This window comes from Phyllobates terribilis, unplaced genomic scaffold, assembly GCF_046119375.1.
Source record: "Phyllobates terribilis strain yellow unplaced genomic scaffold, ASM4611937v1 Scaffold_11__3_contigs__length_659146591, whole genome shotgun sequence".
Lineage (NCBI taxonomy): Eukaryota > Metazoa > Chordata > Amphibia > Anura > Dendrobatidae > Phyllobates > Phyllobates terribilis.
In genome coordinates this window covers 397,817,579-397,839,818 of record NW_027362771.1, presented here as the reverse complement: position 1 = coordinate 397,839,818, position 22,240 = coordinate 397,817,579, and the positions used below count along the sequence as shown (strand labels likewise).

Sequence of the window (22,240 nt, the reverse complement as noted above, 5' to 3'; positions counted from 1 at the left end):
TATTTATTTTGCTTTATATACAAGTCATTACCCTGGAAAGGATGTTCCTTAACATATTTCCCAGGAAAATCCATTTTGGTTTCGTTTTGGTATGTTTTATTGTGAGTCCGTAAAAGTGGCATAATACCTCTGACAACGTTGTTGACAGAAGTGACCTGGGACTCAGAAATGCTTCCAGGGGTCTTCCCCATGCTGTCCCCATGTCATTTGAGCACTGTTCCCATTGATTTGGGCAATTTTTAGGCCCTCTGCAGACCACCGGGGGGAGCCGCCTGAAAAATGCTCGAGTTTCCCATAGACTTACATTGGGCTCATTGCTTGGGTCGAGCACCCGAGTATTCTAATGTACTCGACCCGAGCATCGAGTACCCGAGCATTTTAGTGCTCGCTCATCACTACTAATAACACATGTCACATTACACATCAAAATTCTTTTGCAACAATACACGTGTCTTCAAGGAGGAACATGGGCGGCATGTCCATCTCCTTAGAGTTCCCCTTATTTCCTTATAGATTGTAAGCTTGCGAGCAGGGCCCTCACTCCTCTTGGTGTCTGTTGAATTATGTGTTAGTCTTGTCTTTACAAGTTCCCTTTGAATTGTAAAATGCTGCGGAATATGTTTGCGCTATAGAAATAAAAATGATTATTATTATTAATCACTGAGCCACCGAGCAGCCCCATTTATTAATTGTATCCACAGTATGTAGTCATGTTATCCGTTTCATTTTACCCTTCATCTGCACAACCAGATTACACAATCTTCTACACTATAATGCTATGTGACAGTCCTACACACAGGCAGAACTTCCCTGACAGCCTCCCCCCAGATGTGGCATTACTACACTGCTACTTTGAGCTCTGAGATGCATCTCAGTTCTCTACCAGAGCTATGCCTATGACACTCCTCCCGGAGGGGCGTGCCCCTCCATTGTGACGTCACTGCACTCATCCTATATAAGCCTGCAGTTGTATCCAGGACTCTCAGTACTCGCCGTGCTCCAGGCAGACTCTGCTGCTGTTACAGGTACATGGCTTCTCTCTTTTCCTCTGATGTCTCTGCACTTGCTGACTAGTGCATTCCTACCTTTCTAATGTCTCTTGCTGCCATCTCTGGCAATGTTGGATCTACATCTTCATATTCATGAGTGTTATCTCCACTAAACAGTTTATTCATATAACATCGTTAGTACCCGTGATGGCTGCAGCTTTCCCATCATTTACCTATATCATTCTGGTCCCTAAAATGTATATTGTGTATGATGCATGCTGCCTTACTAATAATGGTTGTTGTGATTCTCCCCGCATCAACTATTCTTAATATTATCAATATTACTAGTTACATAAAATGATTATAATACTCTGGGGACTATAGCATCTGAATAGGTGTCAGTATGTCACATTATTAACTTCTACATGATATGTTTCCTTTATAAAAGTTGATAATTTGTCTATTGTTTCTAGCTTACTATTATAATATTGAGTACTTCAGAGTATAATAGAGAGCTGACCATTGATTTTAATGGATTTTATCTGTATGTCATGTAATAACTTATTTCTTCAGACTTTGATTATAATTATCTCACTTACTAACTGTATAATCCTTTTTTTTTATTTTAGACAATGATTCGAAAAAGGCCATGTTAGACCAAAACGTCCTATGTATGATGGTGTAACTACTCCCAGTTCAGTTCATTATTAATGTACACTTGACGCCTGGACTATTGTTTGAACAATAAAAGATTTTTATTTTTTTTTTTTCCACTGGAACACAAGTACTCATTGACTAGGAGTGCGCCGCGGATTCCAAATCCCGTCACCCCAACATGGACACAGACTCTGGGGACCTGAGCGAAGGGGAGCTGTCACCAGGTAATGAGAACAACAAACTTGTATGCAGCGCTATTGACTGTCAGCCATCGTCCCATTTACAGATCAATCAACCTAACTGAGTTCGTCAGGAGCATAAATTCTGCTGGTAATTAGATGGTAAATCCACTTCGTGGCAGTGGCTGCCCTGGAAAGGGTTAAAAGCAGGAAGTAGAATGATGGTCCGCTAGTGGGATTGAAAGGTTATGGGACCTGTTATGTACATGCACATGTCCAATATGTATAGACGTGCGGGATTATATAGACTGTAGAAACACTCTAGAGATGTGGGATTAGATCACCTATACACTATATATAAAAAGGTTGGGATTATATCACATGTCCACTAGATACATACAGTAGACAGTTATATTCCCTGTACTATATAGATTGAAATGAGGGATTATATCACCTGTTCACTTTACATAAAGATGCAGAATTCTATCACTCGTACATTGTACACAATACTTTATGCGGAATTATGTCACTTGTCCATTCTAAACAGAGGTTATAGATGTACAGGCGGATACAATCCTGCATAACTTGTGTCGGATTACACTGCCGTCAGTGCATTGTATGTAACTATGAATGTTATGAGATTGCACGTAGAATGGTGTTGCAGAGTTTAAAGAGTATCAGTCGTTTTTATTTCATAAGTTTATAGTACACATAAAAATAATCAATTATAAAATGTTATCAGAGAAGTTTGCTTTTTTTTTTTTCTTCTCCTGAATTGATCTTTCGCTCTCAATCCATGGGTAATATCTATAATCAGTGAAGATAGACTTTCACATTGCTGAGATAAGAGATGACAAATGGTGATCTTAAAATTCTATGAATGTCTACACAGACATTCTGCTACAAGATCTCCTGAAACGACAGTTACAGTTTTTCCATAGAAGTTTATGAGCACCAACTGTCATCTCTTATCTCAGTCATGGGAAAATCTGTATTTGCTCAAGACAGATTTTACCCCTGAATTGAGACTGAATGAGCAGTCCAGGAGTAGAAAACAGTGGATTGTTTTGTAAGATATATTACAAAGTTTCTTATTTTCATGTCTACACTTTATTTATGAAAAAAATAAATCGGTGGTTTTCTTAAACGGATAACTATTCTGATCCCCTTGTGATCTGCTCAGTTGCACTTTGTGGATTTAGTAACACTTAACAAGCTTTTCTAGAAACAGTTCAGTATATTTCGGTGTCGTGTAGGACCATTCACCTATGGCCCATTAATAATGGCAGTGATGGTATAATCTAGTATTCCATCTCTGTGACAATTTTTGTAGTTTATTACTGCATACTAATTAAGCTTTGATCAATATTGGGACAACAACGTCAAACAGTATATTGTGTTCTGGAACTCTGAGTCTTTCTGATGATTGTATCCAATACGTTGATCTCAGTAGTTACCATTTCTTACGGTTCAGATTTGATTCCTTAATAAACATTCAGTTCAGCCAAATCTACATTGTAATAATGGATGTGGCACACTCCAAAAACATACAAAGGCCGATTTTCACACGTCCACATATCTCCGGTACCGGAAAAAACGGTACCGGAGATATCTGTGTGCCGCATCAGGATCACCCGAACGGCGCCTGGGAATCAGCACTGCAGTTAGCACTGTTCCCAAGCGCCGGGTGCTGAACACTGCCCTCATCATTGTTCCCTGCCGGCGCTGCCATCAGCACCAGCAGTGACCATGATTAGGGTAGTGGTAGTCTGATCTTGCAGTGTCCCCGCCTGTAAAAATAAGAATAAAATAATAAAATCAATGAACTCTCCTCTCCTACGTGTCCCTCGCTGTAATCCATGTGACCGCTGCTGCCGAGGAACCGGGGAGAATGAGCCACTCGGGAGCGGTGTCCTGTCACTCACTAAGCGCAGCTCTGGAGCGGGTCATTCTCCCCGGCTCCTCGGCAGCAGCGGTCGCATGGATTACAGCGGGGGACACCTAGGAGAGGTGAGTACATGGATTTTATTTTCTTATTTTTACAGGTGGGGACACTGTGGGAGCAGACTGCCACTACCCTCATCATTGTCCCTGCGGAGGGCAGGGTTCAGCACCGCTGATTGGGAACAGGGCTAACTGTAACGCTGATTCCCAGGCGCTGGTCCGTGTCACAGTAATGACACACAGATGTCATCTGTGTGTTCAGCATGAGGCACTTTTGAGGACCATGTGTCCCCCCCCCCCCCCAAAAAAATGGACTTGTCTCTGTGTGGAGCATATGGACACATGGTCCGTGAAGACACACTGAGATGTGCGTGTGTCAGTCTCCGGTACGTGAAACTGTCACCACTTGTACCAGAGATACTGACTTGTGAATTTAGATTGTGAGCCACAATGGGGACAGTGATGTCTGGTGAAGTGCTGTGGAATTAATGGCGCTATGTAAGTGAGTAAAATAAAAAAAAAAATAAATAAATAAATTGTGTGCTCAAGGCATGAGCAAGAATCTAACAAATCATGACAAGAAAATAGATCTGGAATTATCTGATCTCCCCAAAACTAAATCCAGGAAATACTACATTATATAAGAGTTACAAATCACTTCTGTAGTATATTTCGATGATCCTTCCTTGAAGCTGTAAGCATAATTCGTGTTAAACCACTTTAAAGTGATACAAAAGTAAGGGTTTTGTTTGGATTTTCTTTTTCTTTTTTTAATAGGCCTCTTTTGTATATACATTGGCACAAGATTGCAGGAGGAACCTGTAAAAGATAGCTGAAAGCTCTATAATGGTGACTTGGTGTTTACCAAGTAGGCAGCCGAGATGCCAAATACTCCTTGAGGGGTGTGGTTATGCCAACTGTTGGTGCCACATCGGTAGTTTATGTGAACACAGATTCCTAAAAATCCACACAAGAATTCCCATGTGTTACATACACATTTCATTTTGGATTTTCGTGCCGAGTGGAATGAAATCCACAGTGAAAATACATGGGAAGGTAAATGCCTAGAATCCACAGAGGAATTTTTTCTGTGACTGAATGTGGTTGTTGTTGTTGTGAGCCCACCTATATCGTGCAGCTATGGTTATTTCTCCCGGGAGGAGCCACTGAATGAAGGGGTTATAAGAATGAACATTTGGGCACTAGGAAAGTCGGGGGCCCTTAAACATTAGACCGTTGGCCAAGCTCGCGGATATTGAGTGGTTCAGAAGTCTAATGTGTATGCGTATAGATAAAGGGGCTACTTACTATTAAAACTGGCTTCTATGTTACTGTAAACATATTAACACCACATAAAAACTACTACTTTATTTCTTACAAAGTGGCAACTTCCGTTCTGTATCTCCAAACTGTGGACGCTCCTGGCACCAAATTTCCCTACAAGTTCCAGAGTACTGTGCATGACGGACAGGCTCTACACTCCGCCTATGAAGAACATATCTGGATCGAGCAGAGATACAGGGAGAAATCATCTGCGTATACACAACCACCAAATGCCTGGGCTACAAGGGCACATAACCCACAAACTGCTTTCATAAGCGACATGGGGCACCAATAATTAAATCATATAACTTTCTATTGCCATATTTTCCAATATTTAGCTGACCAATTTTATATAATGAGCCAGAATTTTATATTAGTGGAAAAGCTCTTTAGTTTGGAAATCGTTGCGTATAGCCGTTTTTAGAAATCTGTGCGGTGCGAGATCAGACCTCATCATTTCTATGACTGGTTCTCCCCTTTAATTATCTGCAGTTTCTATTGCCACTTCTGCAAACAGGCAGCAATGTTTCCATCATCGCTATTGACAGAACTGAATTGTGGTCGTATTTATAGACAGCGGCAGGTTACTCTGGGACAGATCCCCTTTAAGTGGCCCGTGCACCGCATTACGCAGTATTGTCCCATTTATAGAAACGGAACAGCAGCGTCTAAAGCAGCGCAATAAATCAAATAAATTGTGTTTAAACGAGCATAACACCATATGTTTCTGTGTCCTTTTCACCATTTATTTGATTTAAAGCGTTTTCCAGTTGCTTTTGTTATTTCAGCCAAGAAAGTCCCATGGATATGAGAAGGGAGAATGAAAAGGTTCTTGTGCAATAATATATGGCCTTGTACTATCTACTAGGTACACTCAGGTTTCATTGAGGGGTGGCAGTTAAAGTGATCGATTGCAGTAAATCCATGGCGATCGATTTCTTCACCAAATATGAGCATGTTTAGTGCTCTTCAGTCATCGTATCCTTACCTGCTTTGTGTCTCTCACGTGACAACATTGTTTCTTCTGTACTAGATGTGAAGTTTAGTTGGTGCCAGATCTAAAACTGGAAACTTATAGTAGGGAACAGGCTTAAAGTTTCTTGTAAAATTTGGAGTCGTTCTCACTTTTCAAGTTCTTAAATTATTTGGCTTTGTTCACATGAGCGTTGGACCATGAATCACAGATTTCATCAAAAGTACTGGGGGAAAAAAAAAGCAACATGTGGTAAAATGAGAAAACTCCCTAAAATCCCTATTATAGGCAGTAGGGTCGACTGGGCACCTTGATGATGGACCCAAACAACAGAAATGATTAATGCAGAGGTGAAACAATAGGGAAAGGCTGGGACAAGGTATATCAGCACCATAGGCAGATAAAGCCAATGGAGTACCCCCTCCCCTGGCCCCAAGTAAAGGAATGGGTCAGACAGTAATATAATAGGACCCATTAAACCCCCCCCCCACCCGCCCACCTATGTCTCAGGTAACAAGCTCTGACGACATCCACTAGAATTGTTACCTTTTTCGCCAAAAAAATACTAGCAAAAGTAAGAGTGCTGTACTTTAGGGTTGAGGCTTAATAAGGAGTGCAATTTCACAGTTATATATAGGAAGTTCTCATTGTTTGCGGCCCATTAACACAATACCAGGGACAAATGGCAATATTCATCTCTGACATCCCTTGACATTTTAAATGTCAAACCTAAGGATAATGACGAATACTAATATAGCTTAACTATAATGGGAGCCATTTCTTTTCAATTAAGGTGTCGAGCATTTGGCAGATACCCTAATGGAAACTAAATAGATCCCATTAAAGATAAAGGGATACGTATGATGGTGGTTGCATCTGTAATGCGACAAATACAGCTTGAAACAAGACTGATGGTTCTGGTGCCTTACTCATGTACTGATGGTGGTTCTGGAGCAGTATTAATCTACTGATAGTGGGTGGTTCTGATGCAGTATTCCTGTTCTGATAGTGGTTCTGGTGATGTATTCATGTACTACTGATGGCTCTGGTGATTTATTCATGTAGTCATGATGGTCTGGTGATGTATCACCAGAACCATCATCGGTACACGGATATGAAACCAAAAGTATCATCATACATAAGTGGAACATCAATGATATCAATTGTATATGAATACAGCACCAAAACCATCATTAGCAAATAAATACAACACCAGTACCATTATCAGTGTGCTGAATGCCTACGAAGGAAGGTGTCTGGCAGCTGCAAGCATAACACTGTTATTTTTTATTTATTTTTTTTTTTAAACTGCACCCCCTCCCCCACCCCCCCTCAGGGAGGCAAGAAGCAATGTCTTTGGTGGGGGGCCTACCTTGCCTATGCCTTGTCATGCCATGTTGTAATAGTTTTCTACCAGCTTTCCTAGACTCCTTATTTCCTAAGTAGCATATTTGTCTAGCTGTGCAGTAACATAGGAGCATAGTACGATATTGCTTTATTACTGGGTAGGTTTGATATTTATTTAGGCTCCTGAACAGCAAATCTAGCTCATTACATAGGCAGTACTGCTGTGTGTTTGGATGAGCCTTTACAATTTGCTGACTTAAGCATTTATTTTTATTTTCCTACTGTTTTATACTTGCTTTAAGGGCTTACTATTTCCTAAGCACTTGGTTATGAAATCCATCTCGTGTATCTTGGGGATTTATTATTTTTGCTATTTATTAACCTATTGATTTAGTCTATCTATATATGAATAGATATTCATTGCTCAAAAAAATAAAGAACACTTAAACAACAGAATATAACTCCAAGTAAATCAAACTTCTGTGAAATCAAACTCCACTTAGGAAGCAACACTGACAATCAATTTTACATGCTGTTGTGCAAATAGAATAGACAATAGATAGCAATTATCAAGACACACTCAATAAAGGAGTGGTACTGCAGGTGGGGACCACAGACCACATCTCAGTACCACATCTGGCTGATGTTTTGGTCACTTTTGAATGTTGGTTGTGCTTTCACACTCGTGGTAGCATGAGATGGACTCTACAACCCACAGAAGTTGCTCAGGTAGTGCAGCTCATCCAGGATGGCACATCAATGTGAGCTGTGGCAAGAAGGTTTGCTGTGTCTGTCAGCATAGTGTACAGAGGCTGGAGGCGCTACCAGGAGACAGGCCAGTACACCAGGAGACGTGGAGGGGGCCGTAGGAGGGCAACAACCCAGCAGCAGGACCGCTACCTCCGCCTTTGTGCAAGGAGGAACAGGAGGAGCTCAGCCAGAGCCCTGCAAAATGATTTCCAGCAGGCCACAAATGTGCTTGTGTCTGCACAAACAGTTATAAACCGACTCCATGAGGGTGGTATGAGGGCCTGACGTCCACAGATGGGGGTTGTGCTCACAGCCCAACGCCGTGCAGGACGCTTGGCATTTGCCATGGAACACCAGGATTGGCAAAGTCGCCACTGGCGCCCTGTGTTCTTCACAGATGAAACCAGGTTCACACTGAGCACATGTGACAGACGTGACTCTGGAGACGCCGTGGAGAGCAATCTGCTGCCTGCAACATCCTTCAGCATGACCGGTTTGGCAGTGGGTCAGTAATGGTGTGGGGTGGAATTTCTTTGGAGGGCTGCACAGCCCTCCATGTGCTCGCCAGAGGTAGCCTGACTGCCATTAGATACCGAGATGAGATCCTCAGACCCATTGTGAGACCATATGCTGGTGCGGTTGGCCCTGGGTTCCTCCTAATGCAGGACAATGCCAGACCTCATGTGGCTGGAGTGTCAGCAGTTCATAGAAGATGAAGGCATTGAAGCTATGGACTGGCCCGCCCGTTCCCCATACCTGAATCTGATTGAGCACATCTGGGACATCATATCTCGCTCCATCCACCAACGTCATGTTGCACCACAGACTGTCCAGGAGTTGGCGGATGCTTTAGTCCAGGTCTGGGAGGAGATCCCACAGGAGACCATCTGCAACCTCATCAGGAGCATGCCCAGGCGTTGTAGGGAGGTCATACAGGCACGTGGAGGCCACACACAATACTGAGCCTCATTTTGACTTGTTTTAAGGACATTACCTCAAAGTTGGATCATCTTGTAGTGTGTTTTTCCACTTTAATTTTGGGGGTGACTCCAAATCCAGGCCTCCATTGGTTAATAAATTTGATTTCCATTGATGATTTTGTTGTCAGCACATTCAACTTTGTACAGAACAAAGTATTCAATGAGAATATTTCATTCCTTTAGATCTAGGATGTGTTATTTGAGTGTTTCCTTTATTTTTTTTGAGCAGTGTGTATATACTGTATGTGTATAGATAAAATGATGGGTAAGCCAACATCCTATATATCTGTGTCTTTAGTGTTTTATGCATACATGCTTTTTAATTGATATTTAATAAAACTGATTTTCATCACCGCATCTACTTCTGTGCTTCACACTTGATATATATATTGATTTTAGCCACACAGGCTCACATGTTATCTGAGAATGCTGGGTGACAGACAATGAGTAATACACATGTAGTGCGTTTGCTGTAGATTTACATGCTGTCTAATTAGTAGGAGCTAAGCTACAAACTGCAGAAAGATGCTGTGTGGATTTTATGTGCAGTAGTGAAGACCAGGTGCCACAGAGGACCAGACTGCATGCAGAACATGGCAGCACAAATTGAATTGCTCATCTCTAGTGTCAACCAATCTCCTCTACATGTTGAGGAAAATATGCGCATGGTAAATCCACAGCATGTAAATTCTTTGTGTGGAATTCTTTGCTAATTTCTCCCTTTGCAATGTACGGGTATGCTCAAGCATAAATTTGGTTTTGTTTTGTTTGTTTTTTCACTGCGTAACTGCAGCAAACTTCTTGCATGTAGATTTTGTTGCAAATCATCTTTGCATTTCAAAAGGTAAAATTGGTGATGAATTGCAATACTGTGGATTTACCATTCAGACATCGTCCTCAACATTAGATGAGATGGGTTGACACTACAGATGAGTACTTTGAATTGCGCTGCCCTGGTCCGGCATTCAGTCTGGTCCTCTGTGGCAATTGGTTTTCACTACTACACCCAGCATCTATGGTCCAGCATGCTGGGAGACGCTGGCATTTATTTAGTTCCACAATTTCCTAAAACAAAAAGTGTCATGGCACATATTGTGGCATCATATGAGGCCTAGCTACTAAGCTTCATGTGATGTCATGATGTCTCTGGACCTAGTAAACAGCCCTGGGGGCAAGGATACCAGAATGAGGTTGCCGGATGCAGAAGTGAACACCAGTTGTCACTGAGGACAGAAATGGATGCCAGGCCAGGGCCGCGCAGACTGAGGTGCTCATCTCTAACTGCCATCTCATATACCTAGCTGGTACTGTATCATGCTTTTAAAAATGAAGGTACTTGGTGCCTAAATTGGTTGATTCATGTGTGCCCATCAACCACGGCAAGGTGACCTTTCTTGGATGGGACCCTAAACCTAATTATAAAACATGCCTCTCCCGGGCTAAAAGCCTACAAATTTAAAGGGCACGTAGGATCCAATGTAGCACCCCGAGGGCTCGGCTGCTACAGGGGTATTGCACCTCAAACCAGAGGTGTGATATTCCACTCCCAGGTAAGGATGGAGTGTGGACCAGGACTCAGTAGCTGCATGCACCACACACCCCATTTCCGAGGGACGGTTCAACGGTGCTCCCACGAGACAGGAGTGCAGGCACGACTGCATGTGTCCCTGTCTGGAGTGGGGAGGGGAAGGAAAGCCCAGTGGTGTAGGAGCAGATAGGGGTGGGTCTCTGGGCATAGGTAGGAGCCCATTGGTTGCTAGTCACCTGGGCTCACACATAGAGGGAGGTATATAAGGTGGGCACCATCTTAGAACAGTGTTCAGTGAGAGAAGGAGTTCAGCCAGAGAGGGCTGACAGGGAGCTGTGGCTCAGTCTGGGCCCCGCTCCACGAGGCAGGCATAGGGTGAAGGCCGGAGCCAGAAGGAAGGAACAGAAAGGAACAGGAACACGGAGAAAGGCCCAGAGACACAAGGACAGAAGGAACCCCATAGGCCCAGGAGATTGCGGGTGACGGGTTGGCAGAACAGGGTACCGGAACCCAAATTGGTGGAGACAATAAATTCCTCAGCCAAAGACCGGAGGTTGTGACCACAACTTGGTGCGACCCCCTCACTACATCCACCAGGAAGGCGTACCACATAGGGTCAGGGAAACCGGAGATAGGTTTCGCCAAGAGAAGGCCCAAGGAAGCTGGACAAAGGTGGGTCACTGGTGGGGACGGCCAGAGAAAGGAAGAGAAGGGAGCCCTGTGCCACGCTCTGGAATTGCCTGGGAGTTGGTCGAGCCCCTTGCCTGGTGGACGCAGCATGGCTTGGGCAGTCACCGCCGGTACCGAGGTGACTAGGACCAGTAAAGAACTGTGAGTAAAGCATTGGAAACTGCAACCACACGTCTGTTTCATCGCCGCACCAGCACCATCAGTACTGGGATGCTCACACCATCACTCTCATCATCCACATTAGCTGCCCTGAGGCAATACTTCTCCCGTGGGGAGTTATCCCATACTTGGCTGCGCATACAGCATCAGCCTCAGCAGTCTGCAGCGCCACGGCGGTCCCCACTGACCGCAATCCACGGGTGGCGTAGTCGGACACTTTTTATTACACTAAGACTGCCACTGAATTGACCACCCTGGGCACGGACCGGGTCAGCGCCACGGAGACTACAACCCCCAGTGATCCAGCTCCGGGTATTCCCTGCACAACACAGGCCTAGGGGGCGCGTCACCAGCACTAGTTAAAAACCACCTTAGGCTGATGGGAGGAGTGCGGAGTCAAATAAAGAGGCAGTCACCACCTACCCTTTAAATTTAGCAAAACCAAAGTGTAAGTGTATGTTTACACTGTGTCCCTTTCACAGACGAAACCCAAGAAAAAAAAAAAATAGCCGAAAATGTTGACACCCTTGAAATTGTTCCAGAAAATGAAGTATTTCTCTAGAACATTACTGCAATTACATGTGTGTATTTGAACAACACAAAAAAAACAGAAAAAAGTCAAATTGAACATAATTTCATAAAACCCCCAAAAATGAGCTAGACAGAATTGTTGGCACCTTTACAAAATTGTAGGTAAACAACTTTGTTTCAAACATGTGATGCGCGTTCAAACTCACCCGTGGCAAGTAACAGGTGTGGGCAATATGAAAACCACACCTAAAACCAGATATAAAGGAGAGAAGTTAACTCAATCTTTGCATCGTGTCTGTATGTGCCACACTATGCATGGTGAACAGAAAGAGAAAAGCATTGTCTCAGGACTTGAGAATCAAAATTGTTGAAAAATATCAAGTCTCAAGGTTACAAGTCCATCTCCAGAGATCTTGATGTTCCTTTGTCCACAGTGCGCAACATAGTCAAGAACTTTAGAACCCATGGCACTGTAGCTAATCTCCCTGGATGTGGACAGCAGAGAAAAATTGATGAAAGGTTACCACACAGGTTAGTCCGAATGGTGGAAAAGCAGCCCCAGTCAAATTAAAAAAAAATTGATGCCTGCAGGACAGCTTTAGAGTGCATAGCGCAAACTATTCGTTGACATTTGAATGAAATGAAACGCTATGGCAGGAGACCCAGGAGGACCCCACTGCTGACACAAAAATAAAAAAAACCTAGAATGCAATTTGCCAAAATGTACGTGAATAAGCCAAAATCCTTCTGGGAAAGCTTCTTGTGGACAAATGAGACCTAGACAGAGCTTTTTGGAAAAGCACATTATTCTGCTGTTTACCAAAAAACTGAATGAGACCTACAAAGAAATGAACACGGTACCTACAGTCAAATATGGTGGAGGCTCAAAGATGTTTTAGGGTTGTTTTGCTGCCTCTGGCATTGGGTGCCTTGACTGTGTGCAAGACATCATGAAATCTGTAGATTACCAAAGGATTTTGGGTTGCAATGTACTGTAGTGCCCAGTGTCAGAAAGCTGGGTTTGCGTCTTAGGTCATTGATCTTTCAGCAGGACAATGACCCCCAAACATACTTCAAGAAGCACCCAGAAATGGATGGAAACAAAGCGCTGGAAAGTTCTAAAGTGGCCAGTAATGAGTCCGGATCTAAATCACATTGAACACCTGTGAAAAGATCTTAAAGTTGCTGTGGTAAGAAGACATACTTCAAATATGAGCGACCTGGAGCAGTTTTCAAAATAAAAGTGGTCCAAATCTCCAGTTGAGAGGTGTAAGAAGCTTGTTGACGGTTAGAGGAAGCGATTTGATTGCAGTTATTTTTTTCCAAAAGGTGTGCAACTAAATATTAAGTTGAAGGTGCCAAGAATTTTGTCCGACCAATTTTTTTTTTTCAGGTTTTATGTCCAATTTGCCTTTTTTTTTTTTTTTTTTTTTTTTTTTTTCTGTTTTGTATTGTTCCAGTACATAAAAAGGAAATAAATATGTGCGTAACAAAACATATGTAATTGCAATCATTTTCTGGGAGAAATACTTCATTTTCTGGAACAATTTCAATGGTGCCAACACTTTCGGCAATGACTGTATACCCTACTTAAAGTAAATGGTAATAGTACATACATAAATAACATCAGTTACTTGGTTAATACTATTTTGATCAAAAAAGCATTCATCCAACCACGACAAGGTGTACATGTAAGGGATGGGACTGGCCGGCAGTTACTTCCATGTCCCTATACACCCTCCTATAGTACCCTTGTGTGGGTGTGTGTGCTTTGTGCTGACTTGTTGCTTACTCCTTTTTGGGCCACAAATGCTATGATGGAATGGGGACCTTAAATTCATGCGACGAATAAGGGAGGCCAACAACCGTTTTAAAAATGAAAAACATCTGTACTTGAATTCTTCAATATGGTTCTCAACTTTTGGTAACAGGCATATATATCTTGGTTTCATGGTAAACGGCATAACAAGATCTTCAATACAGTATCAAATTGACAGTCTGTCTTCTCTCCCACTATCAATATCCTCCACTATGGTGCAGCAACCCATGCTCCTTCCTGGTCACAGTAAGATTCTACTTAGTCCTCCAGAACTGATTTGACATGTCAGTAGCCCACTCGTTGCTAGCCACCTACAGGAATCACGCCTCCTTCAGCTCTATTTATGCTACACCAGGTTCTCACTGAATGTGAAGATTCTTTCTTAGAGCAAAAGTCACTTGGGTCAATGTGTGTCGCTTTGACTTCTTTTCTTGTCTCTGCACTCCGGCAGTTGTATGGTAAACGTCTTCTATAGCACTATTTTGAACTTGACTTTTTGATTCCCAGTCGCTGCACACTTCTCACTTGTGGCCAACTAACAGCAGTTCTTCTCTCCGAGATCTATCCATTTCTAACTCCGCAACCAGGAACTAGCTTCCTGAAGTACCCAAGTAACTTTTCCCCCACCTCAGCTGACCCTTCTTAGGCTAACAAACTACTGTAGAGCACTAAGCAAGTCAAAATTACATTTAAACAGAAAAAGTACATTACATTCAAAGACATGTTACACATCAAATCTTCAGAAGGAGTTGCGACACCTATTCCACTCCTTTTTATACTCATCAGGACGGTCCTGACCTGTCTCTAGTATTAAAACCTTACCATGTGTCAAGCGAAGTCAATGTGAATAAGGGCAGAGCAGGACAGGCTCCGAACAGGGACACTCATCCATGGGAAGCTATAAAAATTAAATACTTAGCTCAGAAAGTTGGACAACGCCCCCTGTTTGTACAAAGTACAATAAAGTACAGCAAAACTAAATAAATGAGCTGGACTATAATCTGGTATATGTGGAAAGTGTAAGAGGATGTTCACACTGTGGCCATTACAGACAAAACCCAAGAGAAAAAAAATTAGCATATACTCTAATACAAGTAAATATGTAAAATTTTGCATGACACCTATGAAGCAGTCCCCATATCTCCTGTGACATCTATGCTCCAGCCTCATGTCTCCTGTGATGTCTATGCCGCAGCCTCATGTTTTAGGTGATGTCTATGCTGCATCCCCAATATCTTCTTTGATGTATATACTCTAGCCCCAGTGTATCCTATGTGATGTATTTGGAAGTCTGTGTCTCATATGTGATTTGTACAACTCTCTGCTTCTCCTATGTGATGTGTATATGGTAGTCTCAGTCTCTTATGTGATGTATACTACAGATCTCCCACTGTTTGAGTTCTATAAATGTAACGTGAGCAGTGATGGATTTCACACTGTGAGGAGACCTGCAGTGTAATATACATCTGTGTTCAGTACGACTTACTGCTGCAAGATCGTTACAAAACTTATCACTGCAAAGAGTCACCTGCTCTCCAGACTGACTGAAATCTGAAAAATCAGTTATGAGTAGCGTCATCCGGACCACCTAACATCACAGCCATCACATTGCTTCAAGCTGCCTAACTCTCACAAGGTTGTTAAGCAGCTTTTCTAGGGTTCCGAATAGCAAATATGCAACCATATAGGAGCAATGAACATATCTATAATATAATCGGCCAAGAGTCCCTCTGTCTGAAGCCTCTATAGAATGCGCATGCGCGACACGCCTCTGACTCCAGACAGAACACATGGAGCCGTTACAGGTAAGAGGAGTGTATGGCGCCGGAGATCGCGGTATGCGTAGACACTGAACACGTACCGCGATCTCCGGTGCCATACTTGCATACTTACCTGACCGGGAGGAGCGTTGCCGCGGCGCCTCTCTTCTGGCCAGAGACCAGGGGCAGAGTGAAGGCGTCGGAATCAGCGCATAGCGCTATCCAGCGCCATTTTACTGAAGACACACTTACAGTGTGTCTTTAGTTATAATGGCGCCAGTCAGCGCGATGCTCCGGCGCCGCACTCCTCCCCCGGCCTCCGGCAGAACAGAACACAGCAGCGCTGGAGCACAGGGAAGAAAGGTGAGTATAAGTGTTTATTTTTTTGTATGTGTGCAGCGTGAAAGGGATGAGGGGTGCCATGTGTACCAGAATTGGGGGATGAGGGGTGCCATGCATACCAGGATAGGGATGAGCTCAGCACATAACAGGATGGGGGAACAGGATTGGGAGCACAAATACCAGCATGGGGGACCATATACCAATAAAAAATGCTCGCCATCCAGGAGTAGAACGGGCTCAATAGCTAGTATTGTATAATGCTACAATTGTGCCACTCCTAATGAGGGTAAGCTGGATGACATCTCCCCTAGCAGCTATAGTGAAAGTTACATTAACCCAGCCATGTCTTTTCCCCTTATATCATCTCCCATCCTACAGCTGACCTTGATGGACATATCTTTTTTGTCAACCATATTAGCTATGTATAAGATGCCGCCCAACTGTTCTACAAAATTTTGAAACAGTTCTCTGGTTTTTGTGACCACTTGAAATGAGGGCACAGTTTAAGAACTTGCAGTCTATTTTCTGGTGTATGGTTTTTATTTTTGTTATGGGGAAAATACTGTTTTTCAGCACCCTGACTGCAGGATGGGAAGTTTCCCATCTATTTACTGATGAGCGTTCCTTTCTTATCACAGTCGTTAGCGCTAATCAGGAGTGGGGAGCAGCTTGCCTTAATGATATATTAGTGGATGCACAATAAACATTCATATTTTTTTTTTTTTTTTTTAACCGGAAAAGGCCTGGACTACATAACAGCGTGTCACACATAACATGTTATTATACAGCTAGCATAATTAGAGCTTTATTGGCTACGGCTATACTAAGAAATCCAGTAGAGAGAGGAGCACAATTATCTGAGAATGTCACAAGTTTGTTACTGTGACAAATCTGTCATTTTCAGCATCATTAATGTGTCTCTAACTTTATTCAGGTCTTGTATCTCACAATGTAATCTGCAGCGTCCGCTGACAAGATATACAGGGTGTGCATGCTCTCCACTGACAGACTGAAGGATCAACATTTTGATTATGTACTTTAAGGAATCACGCACGCACTGCATATGCCGTCATTTATGTATGCATTTGATATTTCTCGATCACTGTTAACAGCTTGGTTTCTTCTGCAATCGGCAAGGATGAGCTTTGTAGAATAACCACAGTCAATTTACACAGATGAGCAGCTTGACAGGTGTGTGTGTGTGTGTGTGTGTGTGTGTGTGTGTGTGTGTGTATATATATATATATATATATATATATATTTTTGGACACACCTTCTCATTTAAAGATTTTTCTGTATTTTCATGACTATGAATTAACACATGTGGAATTATACTTAACAAAAAAGTGTGAAACAACTGAAAATATGTCTTATATTCTAGGTTCTTCAAAGTAGCCACCTTTTGCTTTGATGACTGCTTTGCACACTCTTGGCATTCTCTTGATGAGCTTCAAGAGGTAGTCACCGGAAATGGTCTTCCAACAATCTTGAAGGAGTTCCCAGAGATGCTTAGCACTGGTTGGCCCTTTTGCCTTCACTCTGCGGTCCAGCTCACCCCAAACCATCTCGATTGGGTTCAGGTCTGGTGACTGTGGAGGTCATTTCATCTGGCGCAGCACCCTATCACTCTCCTTCTTGGTCAAATAGCCCTTATGGCCGCTCTCCTACCTGCTCTCTCATATATAGGAGCTATGGCCGCTCTCCTACCTGCTCCCTTATATATGGGACCTATGGCCGCTCTCCTACCTGCTCTATCATATATAGGAGCTATGGCCATCATTACTTTAAGAAATGAAGGTCAGTCCGAAAAATTGGGCAAACTTTGAAAGTGTCTGCATGTGCAGTTGCAAAAACCATCAAGCGCTACAAAGAAACTGGCTCACATGAGGACCGCCCCAGGAAAGGAAGACCAAGAGTCACCTCTGCTTTTGAGGATAAGTTTATCCGAGTCACCAGCCTCAGAAATCGCAGGTTAACAGCAGCTCAGATTAGAGACCAGGTCAATGCCACACAGAGTTCTAGCAGCAGACACATCTCTTCAACAACTGTTAAGAGGAGACTTTGTGCAGCAGGCCTTCATGGTAAAATAGCTGCTAGGAAACCACTGCTAAGGACAGGCAACAAGCGGAAGAGACTTGTTTGGGCTAAAGAACACAAGGAATGGACATTAGACCAGTGGAAATCTGAGCTTTGGTCTGAGTCCAAATTTGAGATCTTTGGTTCCAACCACCGTGTCTTTGTGCGACGCAGAAAAGGTGAACGGATGGACTCTACATGCCTGATTCCCACTGTGAAGCATGGAGGAGGAGGTGTGATGGTGTGGGGGTGCTTTGCTGGTGACACTGTTTGGGGATTTATTCAAAATTGAAGGCATACTGAACCAGCATGGCTACCACAGCATCTTGCAGCGGCATGCTATTCCATCCGGTTTGCGTTTAGTTGGACTATCATTTATTTTTCAACAGGACAATGACCCCAAACACACCTCCAGGCTGTGTAAGGGCTATTTGGCCAAGCAGGAGAGTGATGGGGTGCTACACCAGATGACCAGGCCTCCACAGTCACCAGACCTGAACCCAATCGAGATGGTTTGGGGTGAGCTTGACCGCAGAGTGAAGGCAAAAGGGCCAACAAGTGCTAAGCATCTCTGGGAACTCCTTCAAGATTGTTGGAAGACCATTTCCGGTGACTACCTCTTGAAGCTCATCAAGAGAATGCCAAGAGTGTGCAAAGCAGTCATCAAAGCAAAAGGTGGCTACTTTGAAGAACCTAGAATATAAGACATATTTTCAGTTGTTTCACACTTTTTTGTTAAGTATATAATTCCACATGTGTTAATTCATAGTTTTGATGCCTTCAGTGTGAATCTGTATTTTCATGACTATGAAAATTGCACAAAAATCTTTAAATGAGAAGGTGTGTCCAAACTTTGTATGTATTTATTGGCACCCCTGCAATTCTGTCAGATAATACTCACTTTCTTCCTGAAAATGATTGCAATCACAAATTCTTTGGTATTATTATCTTCATTTAATTTGTCTTCAATGAAAAAACACAAAAAAAATTGTCCTAAAGCCAAATTAGATATAATTCCACACCAAACCTAAAAAAGGGGGTGGACAAAAGTATTGGCACTGTTTGAAAAATCATGTGATGCTTCTCTAATTCGTGTAATTAACAGCACCTGTAACTTGCCTGTAGCAACTAACAGGTGTTGGCAATAACTAAATCACACTTGCAGCCAGTTAACATGGATTAAAGTTGACTCAACCTCTGTCCTGTGTCCTTGTGTGTACCACATTGAGCATGGAGAAAAGAAAGAAGACCAAAGAACTGTCTAAGGACTTGAGAAACCAAATTATGAGGAAGCATGAGCAATCTCAAGGCTACAAGTCCATCTCCAAAGACCTGAATGTTCCTGTGTCTTCCGTGCGCAGTGTCATCAAGAAGTTTAAAGCCCATGGCACAGTGGCTAACCTCCCTAGATGTGGACGGAAAAGAAAAATAGACGAGAGATTTCAACACAAGACTGTGTGGATGGTGGATAAAGAACCTCGACTAACATCCAAACAAGTTCAAGCTGCCCTGCAGTCCGAGGGTACAACAGTGTCAACCCGTACTATCCGTCAGCGTCTGAATGAAAAGGGACTGTATGGTAGGATACCCAGGAAGACCCCACTTCTTACCCCGAGACATAAAAAAGCCAGGCTGGAGTTTGCCAAAACTTACCGGAGAGCCTAAAACGTTTTGGAAGAATGTTCTCTGGTCAGATGAGACAAAAGTAGAGCTTTTTGGGAAAAAGCATCAACATAGAGTGTACAGGAAAAGAAAAGAGGCATTCAAAGAAAAGAACACGGTCCCTACAGTCAAACATGGCGGAGGTTCCCTGATGTTTTGGGGTTGCTTTGCTGCCTCTGGCACTGGACTGCTTGACCGTGTGCATGGCATTATGAAGTCTGAAGACTACCAACAAATTTTGCAGCATAATGTAGGGCCCAGTGTGAGAAAGCTGGGTCTCCCTCAGAGGTCATGGGTCTTCCAGCAGGACAATGACCCCAAACACCCTTCCAAAAGCACTATAAAATGGTTTGAGAGAAAGCACTGGAGACTTCTAAGGTGGCCAGCAATGAGTCCAGTCCTGAATCCCATAGAACACCTGTGGAGAGATCTCAAAATGGCAGTTTGGAGAAGGCAGCCTTCAAATATCAGGGACCTGGAGCAGTTTGCCAAAGAAGAATGGTCTACAATTCCAGCAGAGCATTGTAAGAAACTCATTGATGGTTACCGGAAGCGGTTGTTCGCAGTTATTTTGGCTAAAGGTTGTGCAACCAAGTATTAGGCTGAGGGTGCCAATACTTTTGTCCGGCCCATTTCTGGAGTTTTGTGTGAAATGATCAATGATTTGATTTTTGCTTCATTCTCTTTTGTGTTTTTTTTCTTGCAAGCAAATTAAATGAAAATAATAATACCAAAGAATTTGTGATTGCAATCCTTTTCAGGAAGAAACTGAGTATTATCTGACAGAATTGCAGGGGTGCCAATACTTTTGGCAACATGTATGTTTGTCCTCACCCCTCAGTGATATGTACATATCTCTGTAGGCTCCCATGTTTGATGGCATGTACTATAAGGTATTTCTGTTTTTCATAAATGTAGTTGAATATGAATTAAGTAGGTTATTATTTTGGAAGCCTTCGTGTATTCTTTGCATATTTTTGGACCTGCTTGGAAATTTTATAAAGGTGTTATCCGGTCCAAATCGATAAGTTTTGCTATCACACAGGGCACGCACTGTGCCGGTTTCTGAGCCAGGACCGGAAGGTATGTATGCTTTATACATACTCTTGGCCAGAGCATTGTATGGAGTAAGACCACGCCCTTTAGTTGGCCACACCTACTGGACGGCAGCGCCACTAGACAGGGCGCTGCCTCAATACAAATGTATGTAGCGTGCTGTGCCCACTGGACGGGCTCCTGCCGGGAGTATGTCCAGTCCCGGCTCTGAAGCTGGCGTATCCCAGCAGCACACAGTGCATGCACTGGGGGGATTCATAAGTTTGCAGTTACACAGTGACTGCAGACTTATAGATTTGGACCAGACAACCCCTTTAAGCTTTAATAATAGCAAGCACGCCATCTTTCAAATTTGCTCTGTGACCTAGAATTATTGCATATTAGACTTCTTTTATTTACTTTTTTATAGCTATAACTAAAGTATTCCACATTTAAGGAGAAAATGCCAGTGAAACCAAAGCGCAGTTTGGGGTGAATTTGATATTTAAAAGGGTTATCCTGGACTATACAGTAGTGTTTAAAATAATAGCAGTGTATTCAAAAACATGAGTTAAGCACAAAATCTTTATACTAGTTTTTATTTCCAAAATTGCACACCGTTTTCTAATTCAAAACATGAAGAGAAATGTATATAATTTTTAACTACTTTACAGAAAATAAAAAATGAACATTGTGTTGTTCTGAAAAATAGTGTCTGCATTTGTCTGTACAAACTTCCAAATGTACTTTTTTTTTTTTTTTTTTTTTGAGGATTTAGCATTCCTGTGAATCACTAACCTAATATATACCCAGTTTTTTAGAACTACTTCACATCTATGTTGCATAGTCAACCAACCTCTGGCACCTGTGAACTGTTATTCCAGCCTAGGATGCTTTGACTATATCCCGCAATTTTGTCATTTGTTGGCTTTGCCTCAAACTGCATTTTTTATGTCACCCCAACAAGTGTTCCATCAGATTAAGGTCCAGGGATTGGGCTGGCCACTCCATAACCTCAGTTTTGTTGGACTGGAACCAAGATTTTGCTTGTTTACTAGTGTGTTTTAGGGTAGTTGTGTTGTTGAAACACCCATTTCAAGGGCATATCCTCTTCAGCATAAGGCAACATATCCTCTGCAAGTATTTTAATATATGCAAACTGGTCCATGATCCCTGGTATGCGGTAAATAGGCCCGGCACCATAGAAAGAAAAACATGCCTATATCATGATGCTTCCACCACAATGCTTCACTCTCTTCAGAGTGTACTGTGGCTTGAATGCAGAGTTTGGGGGTCGTCTGATGACCTGTCTGCAGCCCTTGGACCCAAAACAAACAATTTTACTTTCATCAGTCCGCAAAATGTTTCTCCATTTCTTTTTTGGCCAGTTGATGTGCTTTTTGGCAAATTGTATCTGCTTCAGTACATGTGTTTTTCTTTTAACAGTATGACTTTGCGGTGACTTCTTGCTAAGAGATTAGCTTCACACAGGCATC

At 42.7% G+C, this 22,240-nt stretch overlaps 1 protein-coding gene across 2 annotated transcripts in view; it reads left to right on the top strand.

Annotated features, from left to right (window-relative positions):
- The first annotated feature begins 963 nt into the window (after positions 1-963).
- Positions 964-22,240, top strand: part of TNFAIP8L3 (TNF alpha induced protein 8 like 3) — a 162,905-nt gene continuing 141,628 nt past the window's right edge. For both annotated transcript variants that reach the window (XM_073653047.1, XM_073653046.1), the window contains exons 1-2: positions 964-1,025; positions 1,619-1,870. In XM_073653047.1, the coding sequence (XP_073509148.1) occupies positions 1,825-1,870 (46 nt within the window). In that variant the 5' untranslated portion in view covers positions 964-1,025; positions 1,619-1,824. The remainder of the gene's footprint in view (positions 1,026-1,618; positions 1,871-22,240) is intronic.